At 49.7% G+C, this 16,457-nt stretch overlaps 1 protein-coding gene across 1 annotated transcript; it reads left to right on the forward strand.

Annotated features, from left to right (window-relative positions):
- Positions 1 to 12,293: 12,293 nt before the first annotated feature.
- LOC119224895 (uncharacterized) lies at positions 12,294 to 16,199 on the forward strand. Its single transcript, XM_037482362.2, has 3 exons — positions 12,294 to 12,423; positions 13,354 to 13,995; positions 14,539 to 16,199. The coding sequence occupies exons 1-3, from the start codon at positions 12,375 to 12,377 to the stop codon at positions 14,991 to 14,993; spliced, it is 1,146 nt and encodes a 381-aa protein (XP_037338259.2). The 5' UTR covers positions 12,294 to 12,374; the 3' UTR covers positions 14,994 to 16,199.
- Positions 16,200 to 16,457: the final 258 nt, after the last annotated feature.

Here is a 16,457-nt window from a genome sequence, read left to right on the forward strand (position 1 = left end):
CAAGATCCTGCTGCTAATAAATGGAATGAATTGATACGGCATTATTTTGGTTAAGAGGAGCAGTGTGATTTAAATCTCAAAGGTTTTATTTCTAATAATATATTTTTAAAGAAACAATTTTTCAGATGGAGAGGAACAAGCAAATAGAGACACTCAGGTGCAACATGCTGGTTTACTTCTGTTTCCATTCTAAGCTAAGCTTACTGTAGCTCCACCCCCCCCCCCCCCCCCCCCACCAGGGCGTGATGGAGGAGACCCACTGAGCTGCTGGATACATGTTATGCTGCCTCTCATCATTTTCTATCATTTGGTTTGCACAGTATGCCCCCCCCCCCCCTTAAGGGGGAAGAAGATGTGTTTTTTGGGCATCCGACAGCATCAATATTCATGTGACCTGCGGCTGAACCCGGCTAATGTTTGAATACATTGCAGAGAAGAGAAGAGAGAGAATCTTTACACTGGGGGGGGGGGGTTCGGAGGGAATGTGGCGAGAGACACTCCGGTGGTGTTGGGGGGGGGGGTTCGGACTGATGTTTCTTCTCCCTGCGGTTGCTCAGAGGAGCTCAGTGTTAAAAGAGTTAAAAGAGTTAAAAGAGCTGAAGCCAAAGAAAACCTGTCAAAGCTGCGCAAAAACACATTAAAGTCAAACTTCCAAACCTGCAGCTCGGCCCCCGGGGGGGGCTTTTTATCAACCAAATCATTCATCAAAGATATTTTAAAAGAAAACACAGAATGCAGCCGCAGAATTTCACAATGTTAAATCAATTGAAATGTACAAAAGAAAGAAGCTGCCGAGTTCTAAAAGTTGGCGTCATTGAGATGTTTGACAGAAGAACTGGGAGCAGCGGGGGGAAATAACGTGGTGCTGGTTCTACAGCGTGTTCATCAATGAATGAATGGATCCCTTGGGACCGCCATCGCTACGGAGCCCCTCGCCACGCCGGCGCTCACGTGGCTCACGTGGCTTTGGCCTCGCGGTCATGTGACCCTTGATGCAACGCGGAGTCCTTGACAACTGACTCGATGTGTAGAAGGAAGACAGCTGCTCCTTTCATCTGGACCCAAGCCTCAAAAGACACGTCTCCATGAAGAGGGGCCTTAAAGGTCAAGTTTGCTCCGTCTTAATTAGTAATTAGTTTGTACGAACCTGGATTTAGTCGTAAACTTGAGATCAGGGACAGCTTAAAATAATTTTGTCTTATTAAGAAAAGTCCAAAAATGAGTTTCCAGGTTTATTCTTAATCATTTCTTCTGTAGAGCATGAATACTCTCCTGTGTATTCCTGATGGACATCAGTGAACCTTTAATGGCCCATCGGGGGGGGCAGGATGAATGATGGAGGGGTTTGTGTGTCTCTAACACACAGTAATGATAACTGACTAATTGGGTGGAGCATAAACATCTGGCGCTCACCCAGAAAAGGTGACACATGAAGGAATAATCAGACAAAACCAGGACCAGAGTCCAATCATTTTTAACAGATCATCAATCATCACGGCAGCCGACACCACGTCCCCCACTAACACATTATAATTCATACACAGGAGGATTTTTACCTCATATTTATGTGCATTAATTTTAGAACAAGGACGGATCAAATCTGAAAGCGTTATTATGGAATAACATAAAATAAGAATTATTTAACTGAGCTGTAGAAGCTGTTGATACTGAATGTCTTCACTTTAAGTCCTCAGCCGCTAAAGGACAAACCCCAAATCCATCCTGAAGGAGGTTCTAGAAATCAGGAACCTCTCACAGATACTGATGCTTCATCGTTACTACGATGTAAACTTTATTTGCAGGTAAACTGTATTTATATCACCGCATGATGCGGGAAAATGCAATTGATCTTTAGAATAACAGCTATAACAGCAAGGCTGATGTCTGCCAGACCATTACCCATCATGCACTCTGACAAACACGTCGCCTGGACGTGACAACAAGAACCAAGCGGACGTCGTGGAGGTCGCTGCTGATGAGAAACAGAACTGAACTCGCATGCAGAACGGACCGATGGCCTCTCCAGGTGATTGGAGGAGACGGGTCACATGATGCTCTGCTCATATCAGCCGCCCAACTCTTCCACTTCTGCAGGCTCCAAGCCCGAAGCGTCCCGCCTCTGCTCCTCATTGCACCGCAGTGGAGAAAGGGAATGCTTTCATAAACTGTTCAGCGTTGTGTTTCATTCGATCAGCAGTAAAGAGTCGCTGTTTAAACGTTGAGTGATGGTCCCGCCTCCAAAGCCGTAACTCTGCTTGTTCTGCAGAATCCGCCCTCCAATGAAAAGGCTTCCTGCTGCAGGGTCAGATCCTTCTCTCCCGCCAGTGGAAGCACGTTTCCAACACAAACTCACAGCTGCCCAGAGGGCGCCTCGCGGTGCGACCCCGTAGGAGCGCTCGCCGCGCCGGGCCTCCGACGCCCCGGAGGCAACGTTTTGATCTGCAGACGCCACGTTTTGAAACGGATGCTCCCTCGATGCTGCTCCCGAAGAGCTGACCGCAGCTGCTGCTGCTGCCCTGCACCCTTTAACGGACTGAAGATCAGAGTCCATCCGATCAATGTTCAGCCAACAGCACGCTTTGAATGAATGCCAAACAATTCATGTGTCCAAACGTCTAGAGCCAACTCAAGAAAAAGCCCCACTGGGGTCCTCGTATGAGTGGTGCTGGTGGTCGCACTCGCCATTGACGCCATGGCGCCCGTAGAGACGAGCCCTGGCGATGACGAGGAGTATAAGGATAAGAGTAGTGGTATCCATAAAAAAAAAAGATCCCCATCCGCGGTGCAAGATGTCAAACTCCTGGTTTGATGGAATCTGAAGCTCCTTTTGGATTCAATAAATGCAAATAGGTCGGAGTCAGCGATGGCGTTGAGAGCAGGAGGCAGAACGGTGTCAGTCTTCAAGGTCTCGCAGCAGTTGAAAGTATCTGCTGCGTGTTTATCCGAATACAGAAAGACATGCGGAGCCTGTAGCCCCATTCTGTCTGTCTGAGGGTCTGCAAGCTGATACGAAACCTTCAGGACGCTTCCACCTGACACGACATGAGATGAATAATGAATCAATGAGGAGGAACAAGGTGACTTCATCAACTGAAGGAGACGTGAAAGAATAGAATGTTAAATAAAACATCCGCATTGATCAAATATTTTATCACGTGAACAAACGCTGAACCTTAGTTGACTCAATTGCAGATGTTAAAATATTAACTAAAATCAGTCAGATGTGCGTTCAGTGAAAACCTTTCCTCGTGGATCTTGGAAGCGGAAGCCCCGCCCCCTCCGTTGGCTCCTCCTCCTGCTTCCTCCTGTGTACTTTGAGTTCGTGCACAACTGCCCTTTGAGATCAGCTCGAGGCTTCAGATCATCTTTCCACAAAGCAGCGTGTGATACGTCCACCTCTGCACACATTGCTCCATCTTTAGCTTCCTGGATGAAGCACCTGTTCCTGCACCAGGCCCACATCCTGGAATCTAAAGAAGGATCATCTGTTTTGCTTAATTTTCCCTGCCGCTGGTTTATTAGAGCAGTTTGGTAAAAGTAGCTCATGAAGCAGCTTTTTCTTCCCTGCTTCCCTCTAAAACACAACAAGTCCTACATTGTGAAACCTTTACAACATGTGAGTTTGCGGGTCGTAGGCTGAAGGACCTTCTGCCCGTGTGCAGAGGTCCTTTCTTTGGCTTTGAGTTCTTTGTGTGGAGAGGCAGATTGTGGCCTCCGAGTGGAGAGTAATCCACAAGGATCATCCTCTCGGCTGCGTCTTCGATGTGCTCCAGCTGGGTGATTACGCAACCTGCCGGGATTAACGTCTCCTCACATTTTTTTCTCACAGGTTTTTCTTTGTTTTTTTTTATTTATTTTTGGGGGGCCTGAATGGCTGCGACACAGACGTCTCCGATTCAGCCTAAAAGTCCATCTTCATCCCATCGTCGCTCACCAGAAGGCATCTGAGATTAAGGCCCGTGGTGAGATTATGCAGACCGCAGGAGGAGGGAGGTCACAGGAAGGTCTGAAGCAGTGGTGTTTAGTGGAGGACTCTAAGATTTAAGTCTCTTTAGCTCCTTTCCTCGGCTCCATCAGCGAAGTGTGTTTCCTCCACCAGCCTCGGAGGTGCCAGTTGCTCTCGACTGGTCTTTTGTACTGGCGTTCTCCGCTCGCAGTCGCCTCCCACGGAGTCTCCTGTCTGCGCTGCAGCCTGTTCTCCTCTTCAAAGCTTTAACGGCAGCGTTTTGCTGTCAGCGTGGACGTGTGAGCAGAGCCGATCCGACGAATCCGCCCCCCAAAAAAACAACAGAAACCCACGCCGCGCCTGACGAGGTGTGGGTTTCTGTTACAAGCGGCGAAAAGAACACTGAACTTGAATGCGTGAAAACATTCCTCCCCCCCGAAGAGGAAGCAAACAACGACCTGAAGTACATGGAGTACAAGCGGGACGCCACCGATGGTTTTAGTGTGTTAACTTTTTAGATGAATTATTCATTGAACACTAACAACATTTAAAAACTCTGTGTTGAAGCCGTTAACACGACGTTTTCAGAATCGATACAGTGACAAACTCGAGGTGTTTCACTGTGACTGGTTACCGTGCTACCTGGTGTCACATGAACGTCTGGTAGATGTAAAACTCAGATATTTAAAACTGGTTTGAGATCCTTGACTCCTTTGCTGAAGTGAATCTTCAGTGGTGAGCGTCCTTCCACATGTTCTTGTTCCTCCTTCATCCATCTTCATTGTTTATAAAATGTAGAAAGTGTTTTATTGTCGTCGGGAGGCCGGGCTTCCGTTACACTCCAAAAGCCTGACATCACACAAAGTACACACACACACACAGACACACACAGGGAGGAACGGGAGGCAGCACATCGCAGTCCAGGCGTGCACATGGCGATACAGTACCGTCTGTACAGGACCTGCTGAGAAAAAACTCCACATTCCACCTTAAAACCCGCCAGTCTCAAGGCTGGAATGTGTCCTCGTTGTGCCAGGAGTACTGCACCCAAAGCGTCAGGATTCACAGCTCATCGTGGGCGGTGTTCTTTGGGATCCGGCACCGTGAGGAGGGGGGAGTGATGCCTTCGGGGTGAGCTTACCTGGCGCAGCTCCACGCTGGACGTGGCCACCTGTTTGGTGCTGTCAAACACACAGAGTTATGTGCTGAATGAAACAACAGGTGTTTTATTACATCTCCAAACGTAAAGCAGTGAAGTCAGAATGAACTCAGGCTGAAGGTGACTTTTGGGTTACACAGCATCTATGACGTGCCTCTGGCCAAAGGTTCCACTTCATGTCTTCTCTGTTCGTCTCAGTGCAAAACGCCCGTCTATTCAGAGGCAGAAAACTAACCAATCCGGCAGCAGGATCCATCTGGACGGGTTGCAGCGGGCCATTTGGTACCTTTCACCGCCATCTGTGCCCCTCTTTGTCTCAGAGGTACCGCAACGTGGCATCCTCAGTGGCACAAGTCCATCCATCCGTCCGTCCATCTGTCCATCCATCCATCCGTCTCTCCATTCACCCATCTGTTCATCCGTCCATCCGTTCATCTGTTCATCCGTCCCTCCTTCCATCCATCCTCCATCCTCCCATCCATCCTTCGATCTGTCCATCCTCCATCCTGCCATCCATCTGTCCATCCTGCCATCCATCTGTCCATCCTGCCATCTTTCTTTCCATCCATCCTTCTTCTCCTGAAAGTAAGTACCGAGAGGGAAAAGAGCTCCAAATAAAAACGCCTGTCCCAGCTGACCGAGTCACCCCACGCAGTTACATAAGGCCTGCGAATGATGTCATCTTGTCCGGTCTTCAGTTCTTCTTCGTGTGGGTGGTGCTGCTAACGGAGGCGTGGGGAGCGGGGGAACCGTCCAGCACTGACCCGGCTGGATTAGTGGGCGACAGCATGATGTTCCTCTGCTGCTGCAGCCGATGGTGGCAGCATCAAGTCTTAACCCCGCCTCCAGGTCATTGAACATGACAGTGGCTGATGTGTTAGGAGTTGTGTGTCTGTGTGTGTGTGTGTGTGTGTGTGTGAGTCTTCTACCAAAGCAGTATGAGAGCAGCTGGTGTTGCACAATGTGCTGAGCGTTTACTTCATTCTGCATGTTGTCCTGCGAAAAGCTTAATGTTCAACTGGTTAAAACTCAAATCGCCAGCAGATTTTACCAGGCCGTCCAATCACAGCAGAGAAGGGGGCGGGACAAGGAGCACAGAAGAAGTAGCCGTCTCCTTCAACAGGACGCGGCCTTCCTTCATTCATCTGATAGTCCGTATCATAGCAACCAAACGCACCCAAAGCTCTCAGCGCCTCTCAAGTGATCCCAGCTGTGGGCTCTCGGGTTGCTTGGTGGGACACTTGAACCACATCTGGTCATCAATAAATACTCACTGAATGAAGCGTATGAGATCCACCTCAGCTATTGGCTGGACATTTTCTGTGGTCTCAGCCTCCAAAGCTCCTCAATTCTTCTCAGGTTAAAGAGTCTGTAATAATAATAATAATGCTGTACTGATAGTAGATAGTAGTTTGAAATGTTTCAACTCCAATCTCATGAATTGTGGGTCGTGATCGCGTCTTCGTTCCTTTCGTTCCATCTCACAGTAAAAAATGTGGCCTTCAAGAAGCGTTGATAAACGAGACGAATTCTGATTCATTTCACAAGAGGAATGTCAAAGGCCATTCCTCTAATACCTGGTCCGACCTTCATCCCACACGGACTGAAGCTCTGGGTGATTCTGTCACTCATAATAAACACATCTAGTGATCAGTTTGGTATTGATCGTGGGCGGAGCTTCCTCTCTCAGTCTGCTGATCTCCTGTCAGGCAAAAAGGGAAGTGGGGGGGGTTGGTGTCTCATTGTTTCCCTGGTTTCCTAAAGTTCCCATCATGCAAACATGAGAAATAACCAGAACCAGAGCCTGGGAGGAGTCCGATGTTTCCCTGATGTCATCTGTCCAGGCAACTCCCAAATATTTGACCTGTTGCCTGGGTGGAGCTGCTGCTCCGTCAGCATTGTTCAGGTTCACATTTAGACTCATCATGCATGCAGCGTTTCTTATTTCCCCACAATGCTGTTTAATAAGCCAACGCGCTGATACTTAAATGCACCTTTGAATGTTTCCGGGTGTCATGATTGAGTTTGACGTGTTTCTCTGTGACTGGAGGCGTCTTTCATCCACTCACAGGCGATTGACTGGCTGATAATCATTTTGTCAAATTCATTTAAATCTTTTTTTTTTCACATTCTCATTTGGCGAGACATCAAGCGTTGTATTAGATTATTATATTTCCATTTGAATAACAAAAGAGAAATAATTTCTTGTTATGTCCTTAGTGAATAATTCATCGACGCCCTCCGCCCGACGTTGTGTCGCATCGTTGTGTCAAACCAATAAAGCCGTCAGTGAATCAACACACAGACACACACACACACACACACACACACAGACACACACATGCCTCAGCCTCCCAGCTGCTCGGGCTCATTACGAGGGCCCCAGACCGCTGACCCCCGGCCCCACAGCGCAGCTCCTCTGCGTTTTTAATGATTTTGTTGTTTGGCTGCTTTTGAGGCCCCCCCCCCTCTTATTCCCCCCCCCCCCCCTCACACACTCACACACACACACTGCTGGCGGCAGGTGGAAATATTTGCATAATTTATTGGATTGTGTTCCCTCTGCGTCTTTGAATCCACCATCAGGGGCCCCATTAGAGAATAAACCACGCGAGGAAGTGATGATCGAATCGGCCTCGTCAGTCCAATCCGCTTGAGAACTCAACGGGGGGGGGGGGGTTTAACCCCACCCCTTTTACCCGTGTTTACTGGTAAAATGTTGTTTGTTTCCCCCTCAATCCTTCAGACAACTGGACAAACAAACCCGAACCCGAGACACCTGATCTGCTGTTTCCAAACGGATCCGTTTGCGACCGTCCACACGAAGACGACCCTCAAACCCATCCGTCCTGGGGAGGTGGGTCTCCAAGGCCGATCGCTGGATGGTTTTAGTATTTAAAGGTGGCCATGAGGGGGGGGGGGGGTATGTGAGGAAGCCGGACTGAGTGGTGAACACTAATGACGGCGTAAAGCACAAGAAGAAGACATGTTAACAGTTTGAAGGCTCTTCAAGGGGAGAAGAAGAGGTTTACTCTCTCCTGTTCGGGTCTTTGGTCCACCCCCCCCCCCCCCCCCCCTCATAGAAGCCACAGGACGACCACCCCCCCCCCCCCCACACCCCGTTGTTCTGGCTTCAATTAGAACCAGCATTCCCTTCACGTGGTTTCCATCAGCTGTGCTGGGAGTATTGGGTGTTGATTGACAGTAGTTGGAGCTGCGGGGGCCTGGGAGGGGGGCGGCGGGGGGGCGGGGGGGGGGGTCCTCTTGTGTGGTCGGGGTCAGTTTACCAAGAAGAAATGCGGACGCCCGTCTGCGCTGTGAAAACAGTGGAACGCCAGGCATTCCTCGGCCATGGGGCGGGGGTCGCCTCGGTGACCTAGGTGGGACGCATTCCTCAATCCCCTACAGCGGGGATGGGGGGGGGGGGGGGGGGTGGCAAACGTTCCCAAAATAGAAAACTGCATTGATTCCTCCACCAGCTTTGTTTCTTGTTATTCAAACGGTTGGTTCCTCTCTGGGTTTTTACTCCTCGTGGTGAACATTCCGCTCACAGGTCGGTGGGAGGTTCCTCCTCCAGTTCCTCATTCTCCTTTTGCACCAGCAGCTTCTTCAAAGTAGAGTACGTGTCATACGTGTCATATGATCGCTGTTATTTCCCCATTAACCCTCCAACGGGGGGCTTCCTTTGATGTTTGTCTGTAAGCAACATTCTTCTTGGCTTCATTGTGCAGTTATGAACGAGAGTTATTCCTGGAGCCTTTGTTCCTCCTTTAGCGCGTCGCTTCCTGTTTGAAAGGCGCCGCGGGAGGCGTCAGATGCGTGTGACTGTGACTCCGAGAAGACTGGAGATGATTTTAGAATGACACGATGACCAACAGGAAGGTGCACTGTGACCTATATATATATTTATATATATACATGTACACTGTATGTGGCATCAGTGGATGAGTAGACCCACACCGATGATCTCTCGCTCTTCATTGGAGGATGTTTGGGGGCCTCCTTCCCCTCGTGGAGGCATCTGGAGCTCGTAGGAAGTGCTTTGAAGCACGGATCATCAGTGCGCTGTCGGTCCGACGCGGCCTCTGCAAATGAGTGGCTACTATAAAAAAAAAAAAAATGGCGAGCAAATTAGAGGGCGACCTCGACCACGACTTCTGTAAGTCACCGGAGCTTTGAAGACCTCCACATCACAACGCTTCCGCGCTCCCTCCATGCGTGTTTTTATTTGATTTCCTTCAGGCCGCCCCACCGTGGTGCCGAGGCATGTGCTGTGCAGCTGCTAAATACCAGCGACGAGGGGGGGGGGGGGGGGGGGTGTTTTCTGCGCGGCCCGCTGTGACAGGCGACGCTGAGCTTCTGATTACCGCCGAGAGACTTGGGAGCCTCCGCCTCCTGCAGGACTCCAGAGGGCTTCCTGTCTGTTTTAAGAATGGGGCGTCTAGTTAGTGAGGAATGTGTGTGGCCCCCACCTTAATTAAAGAGGGACGGAAATATCCGCGTTGCTAGGACTCGAAGGTCAAAGAGGTCAGAGGTCACTGTGCAGTCGTACAATGTAGTGACGTTCTTCTTCAAATGTGGCAAAAACCTCCACATGGCATCACGAATGAACTGATTCAGTTTTAGTGAACAAAGGTCACTTTGAACATGCTGCCCCCCCCTCCCCACACCCTCCAACGCCCCCCCCCCCCCCCTCCCCGAAAAGCACAGATTCCATGAATTGCTGCACGGCTCCCACGTTGAGTCTTAGTCTTCAGCTGGTGTGAAAGTTACCGCTGATCCAAACAGCCGGAGGCTCCTGTTGTCAGGAGACATGAAGGGGGGGGAGGCGTGGGGGGGGGGGGCAGAGATCCTCTCTGCCAGCCCCAGCTGACGTAACCGCTCTCCAGCGTGTGAGGTGAGCTGAGGTGAGGCACAGGCCCCTTCATCAGCATCACAAGTCACACGGCCAGAGGGCCTGCCCCCCCCCACTAACCCTAACCCCCCCCCAACCCACGGGAGAGCCAGACCATCCAGGGGAGGACATGTTCCTTCATGGCGGCCGTACATCATGGTTCTGGTTCTTTTCTTTCGTACGTTGAAGCCTTCTGGGTCTGATGCTGCAACAATGAAACAAGTTGTTTTTACACTATGAAAACTATGATGAGGAGGGACGAGTCAGACTCTCGACCCCCCCTGTCTCCAGGTGTGTCTCCTGAGTATTGTGCGACACATTTGCATGCCTGTGTGTGTGAGTGTGTGTGTGTGTGAATGCGTGTGTGTGTGTTTGTGGGGGAGGGGGGGGGGTGGCAGCAGTTCAGGGTTCACAGCGATCTCAGAGAAGGAATCTCAAGGTGATTCCCCTGTGATGGTCATGTACCAGAGACAGAAGCCCCCCCCCCCCCCCCCCCTGGTGAAGTGTACAGTACTTGTACTCTGTGTTCGCCTGTGTACTTGGTCCACTTCCTGTTTGTGCGACGTACTCGGGGCCGTTTGACTCCGGCGGGCTGTGACGTGCCGGCTGTGTTCTTCTGTCATCTGACCCCCCCCCCCCCCCCCAGAACTCAACTCTGAGCCGAGGGCCCGTTTGTGGCTCAGGACGAAGTGCTGCATGAGAACTCTTGAAGGGAAACATTCACCAGGATGGAACTTGGGTTCAGAGAGAACTTTTAACCAGAAGAAAAGGGCTTCCTGCTTTTATTCCCAAAGGTTGAGAAAACACAAAACGTTTTTAAAATGTAAGACTTCTCTTTCTATTTATTTCTTTCTTTCCTTTAAGGAGCCTATTCATCATCCCACTCATCATGTGTTTTGGGGGTTTTTTTTGTAGCTTCTGCATTGTATCACATCATCTGAAACTACATGTGTGCAGTCCATTAAGAAGCAAACGATGTGGTGAAGTAGAAGAGGTAATGAGAGTAAACGAGGTACTTCCACTGCCTCGTTGCATAAGTCCTGCACTGAAGGCTGAATCTGAAAAGGGGAAAACCTCCGACTGTAAAAAGCACCGACTTCCTCCTCAGAGATCACTTTAAACTCACTCCATCAGTGAACAAAGGCTGAAAGCCCCAAATGCAAATGTCACCGCAGGAAAGCAGACCCGAACCAGCATTAGCATCACTTTAGGACCCCCCCACCCCCTCTTCAACCTCTAATCGCTGCTGTTTGTGGATGAAAGGCGGAGGAGATGAAGCAGGTTGGTGGAGGGAGGGACACCAGACATCCAGAGAATGCACGAGACGAGCCATTAGCACCTCGCCTCCTCTTCGGGGGCCGCCCCCCCCCCCCCCCGATGGTGCCCTCTTATTATGGAAAGCCGGGACGAGTTTGCGGCCTGTGGCGTCTGCACGTATCCGTTAAAACGAGTCTCGACTGCACGCGCACGTCTGAAGCATCATGGGGGGGTGCACTTTGTTATCATTGTCATGTGTGTCCTGCTCAGCGGTTTGTGTTCTCTTCACCATCCGAGGTTCGATTCAGTGAAAATACTTCCTTCTGCACACGAGAACACGAAAGCAGAGTTTAAAAACACCACCACCAAAACATGTGCGTAGTCATTGGGGGGAGAAGAATTTGACCTCTTAACACAGTACCCTGTGCCTTGTTTACTTCCTGTAATTGAATAATGGAATTTTCAAAGTCTACTTCTTTAAATCAACTAAGACTGCTGTGTACATTTACATGTCTTTAGTATTCACTCTTTATCATGCTGATACTGTTCATCACATTACCATTGGATGAGTTTTTATTATTGGATATGCAGCAAACATATTACTAAAATCTAACTTCATAGACTCATAGTAAACACGTTTAAGACTTTTTCTACAGCACACAGTATTGTATGAATTTACTGCATATTAAAGAACTAACATGTAATATCCAACACATATTATCCTTCTGAGATACAACATAAAACTGTAATGATCCCAGAGGAGCGATGAATAATTGTATGCATGCAGAGATACAATATCGGGAAAATTGGAGTATTGCAGATTGAGGTGAAAATATTTTCAGGAAAATATGCAAATTATTTTTATTGCTTTGGTGTGAACAATAAAAACGACGCAGGAGAAATTATTGCAGAATACAACGTTATCAATCCATTTTATTGTTTTTCGTATCTGTCATTACGAGCAGCAGAATCTTTTTTTATTTAAAATTATTATCTATATCAACATTTTCAGTGGTCACACGACACACGTGACGTCCCGCACTGCCGGTGACGTCACCCGGAAGTGAGCGGCGTCGCGGTGCGCGTGAGTTGTTTACATTTTCCGCGGACCGTTAAAAATGAATCCTTCGATGATCAACTCCACCATCTGCGTCTCCACGACCAAAAGTAAGAGTCTTCCAAGCAGCCCGCGCGCGTCGTGTCGTGTTTTAACGGGAAGCGGAGACATTGGTCCCGTAGCTTGGTGTTAGCGGCTAACTGTTAGCTGCGTCCAGCTAGCGTCCCGCTTCGGTTCCACTCGGTTCTTTAGCTGTTGAACCTTTGGTCGATAAGCATCCTCTTTGCAAAATGAAGTCCCGAGTGTTGTAGTGTTATATTACGGTACTTTTCTACCCCATATATATATATGTATATGAATTAGCTTACTGGCTAGTCTTCAACTTTTTATCACATGGAAGCAGGGCCGGGTCTAGGCAGGGGCAAGAGGGGGCCTGGCCCCCTCAAATAAATGTTGTGCCCCCTCAAACTAAATCTAAAACTAAAATGCTGGAGCACAATGCCCCCTCAAGATGCCTGTCTAGACCCGGCCCTGCATGGAAGCTGTCATGCTGTAATGTCCAGTGTGGGCAGACCGCTTGCTAGCAGGCTAACCAGCTAGCATGAGTGATGTGAGAATAGAGATGGATCCAAGGCAGCGTTAATGCCACTATTCAGGACTATGTTATAAAAGCCAGTTAATACGTAATATTGCTGGTGTGCTTAGTGGCTAACTTCTGTAAGACAAAGTATCTCAAGTACCCTTTATGTTTACTGCATAGTCATAAGCAGCCCTCTATAGGAATACACTACCACACATGAAGCTGCTATGATCTCCTCACCCAACATGTGTAGCTTGGGTCCATGTTTGGATGAGTTGATCCCCTGTTGTTCTGGTTTGGGATCATAATGCTAGACATGGAGAATGATTACTGAGGCCTGTTGATTGTGGAGCGACTCGACAAAGTTGTTGTCTATTGGATCCATCTAATGTCCGTTGAATGTCTTGAATGAAACAAACCGGGGCTCTATAACGTGACGTCGTGGTGTGTCTCTGTGCAGGGAAGAGGGAGGCCGAGCGCTCGGTGAACTGGACCCTGGAGGAGACCCAGGTGCTGCTGTGCGCCTGGAGCGACGAGCGCATCCAGAAGAGCCTGGCGGAGAACCTGCGCAACCGGCACGTCTTCAAGCACCTCTCGGCCCGCATGAGCGAGATGGGTTTCTCTCGGAGTCCGCACCAGTGCCGGCTCCGGGTCAAGACCCTGAAGGCCAACTACGCCAGGGCCAAGCTGCAGAGGAGCGTCGACGGCTCGCAGCCTTGCACTTTCCAATATTTCGTGGAGATGGACGCGGTTTTGGGCCGGAGGTCCGCGGGAGGAGGCGGAGGAGGGCCCTATTTAGCCTCTCCGGAAGGGATGGCGGCGCACCGCCTCGACTCCGCCGACAGGACAGGAAGTGTCCCGGCGGACCTGGTCGCTGGCGCGGAGGTCAGCGAACACCGCTTTGGTTTTCTGGGGAGGGCTGGAAGACAGTGTTTGAGGTCTTTGGAAGAGAGAGGAGGACATCAGCCGTGGCCGCTGGACTCTGGAGTCAAGCTGGAGGACGGAGAAGACTCAACAGACGAGTACGAGTTCAGCAACTCGGGATTCCCTCCGAGACACCGTGACATTTATCTGGAATCCTCCACCCATCGTGAAATGACTGGTATGTACAGTGATTACGACAAATACCCACCCAACATGACTATGATAGTGAAGCTTTGTGATTGGACTCGCTGTCGTCTGCCCTCGCTGTTTCATTTCAAGTTCATCTTATCGGCAAAAATGTTTGTACAAACATTGGAGAAAGAAAACGTGGACAAACAGATTGAAACTCAACCTGATATTGAATGAGATCGGGTTAAATGAAATGGGAATAATTAGGATGTGCTTAGGTTGTACACAAGATTGTTTATTACAGTACAGTGTTTATTTAATGAGCAACACAATACTTTTAAGATCATAATCGAGCATGTAAATTGAGCATATCATTTTTAATAATGATGTTTCACATCAGCTGATGAATCACATAGAAGTGCAGCTGATTTCTGAGTGATAACAAAGCTTCTGACATCTCATGGTCTTTAAATCCTGATGAAGACCAGCAGAAAGTCCCACTACGGGAGCTACGACATGTTTTTAAATGTGCAAACACACTCCTGTCGTCACTAATCTCACTATCGTGTCTTATTTCCTGTTTCACCACCAGTGGAGAGAAGCTCCAGCTCTCTTTCCTTCCCGATTCCAGCCGCTCCTCTACCTCCAGCTCGATCTCCCCAATCGCCCTCCTCTCCTTACCCGGCGCCCTCGGATCCAGACGCCGACCCCCTCCCCACCTGTGGCCCCCATCACCCAGAGCCCCCCTGCCTCAAGCACCTGTCGCAGGGCTTCCAGCGGCTGGCGTCGGAGACGCGCGGCTTGCTGTCGCAGCTGCAGAGCCAGCGGCAGGATCAGGCCCGGGGGCGCCAGGACCTCCTGGCCCAGTGGCTGCAGAGGGAGGAGCGGCGGCAGAGGGAGGCGGCCGAGCGGGAGGAGAGGAGGGAGAAGGCCCGCATGGAGCACGAGATCAGGGTGCTGGAGCTCCTCACCGGGCTGGCCGGAGAGCGGGGGTGTAAATGCGGGGGCGCCGCAGAGGGGCCGGCGGGTACGAAAGGAGGCAGCTAGGAGGCCCAGACTCTACGGCTCCTTGTCTCTGACAGAACCAAAGTATCCAAGCTCAGGTGGAACCAAATCACAGCAGCGGATTACGCCTTAATCCTCAGTGATACTTTAATCAAAAAAACCAATTCAGGAAAGGACTCAAAAGCCCAAAAATCTGTCGAAGGTCGACTAAAATCTGAGCAGAAATCCGTTGATGTGTGAAGGATATTTTTCCTCCCGTTGCACTAAATACGCTGTTTCCTGAACTCTTATTGAAATACAAAAACAGATACTTTACCAGTTTTTGTTACCACTGGGATTCGTTGGCTGTGAAAAGTCCTCATCGGGCCGCTCGTTGCCCGCGGCGACACGCGGAGTGAGGAGGTCACCGGCGGCTCGGAGGCGTTCCGTTGGAACAGCGATCATCAGACCCGAGCGTCACGAGAGGTCCATCGGTGAGAGACGAAGACGTTGTCTGTGTGGAGGAGGTGTGGACCGCTCCTGTCCCACGAGGAGCACCGTGACCTCTGACCTGGCCTCTGCAGCGGGGGAACGAATGCGAAGCGTCTTCAGTCTGTTGTTCGTCCCCCGTGGGGACATGGGACTAGATATGAGGCTTGCGTAAGAGACCTTTAGCACAGATCTGATGTCTTCAGTCACGCAGCATGTGAAGGAGGGAGGGGGGGGGGGACACTGTGTGCCCTCTATGACTGGTCTGATCTGTTGTGTGTTTGTATGTTGACCTGCAGTGCTCTTTTTTTTTATGGGGGGGGGGCTGTTGTTCTGTTAGACCTCCAGGCTGTTGCCTGGACGCTCACTCAATAGACAAACTGGACGTGTGTCCATTAGATGGAGGCGGGGCTTCTGAAGATGCTTATTGACACAGGTCACATGACCACACCCAGCTTTCTTATTGTCAACAAATCCCATTAAAAGACTAAAACCAACAACATGCTGTACGGGCTGTATCCCTGAGCCGGGTCCATCTTCATCGTCTTCATCTGTGCTCCATGGTTGTCCAAAGAAATGATTAAAAACAACACTGGGTAACAAGTTCTTGCATTAACACCAACGTAAATAAACAATCTAGTTATTTATGACCGAACTGCTGCTCCATCTTCGCACAGGAAAACAGCCGGAGGATTAATCCGCCGGTAAAAATAGGCCCAAACAACACCTGTTTGTTGAGAGAAAAGCTGATCAGCTGTTTAAGGAAATCAATCATAATTTCACTAGAAACACGATATTATGACCCAATGTGCTTCGTACGTTCCTGCTGAAGCAGGAAGATCAGATGAATGTTGATTCTTCTTGATCCAGGACACATTGCTCTGTATTGGTTTAGGATTATGCAATAAAGTTACAGATCAAAGATCACGTTCACATAAATAATGAATCAGACCGAACGTGACGCAACAAACACGATGTTACCTACAAGATATTTACTGTGAGAACTTGTTCAAACTTCCCAGATGTCCTCGTCCTGCT

This window comes from Pungitius pungitius, chromosome 5 (assembly GCF_949316345.1).
Source record: "Pungitius pungitius chromosome 5, fPunPun2.1, whole genome shotgun sequence".
NCBI lineage: Eukaryota > Metazoa > Chordata > Actinopteri > Perciformes > Gasterosteidae > Pungitius > Pungitius pungitius.

Excerpts from the sequence above, each read along its gene's own strand:
- LOC119224895 (XM_037482362.2), top strand. The coding sequence starts at position 12,375 with ATGAATCCTTCGATGATCAACTCCACCATCTGCGTCTCCACGACCAAA. Across the intron at positions 12,424-13,353 it reads CTGCGTCTCCACGACCAAAA|GGAAGAGGGAGGCCGAGCGC; the intron begins GTAAGAGTCTTC and ends GTCTCTGTGCAG. Across the intron at positions 13,996-14,538 it reads CACCCATCGTGAAATGACTG|TGGAGAGAAGCTCCAGCTCT; the intron begins GTATGTACAGTG and ends TTTCACCACCAG.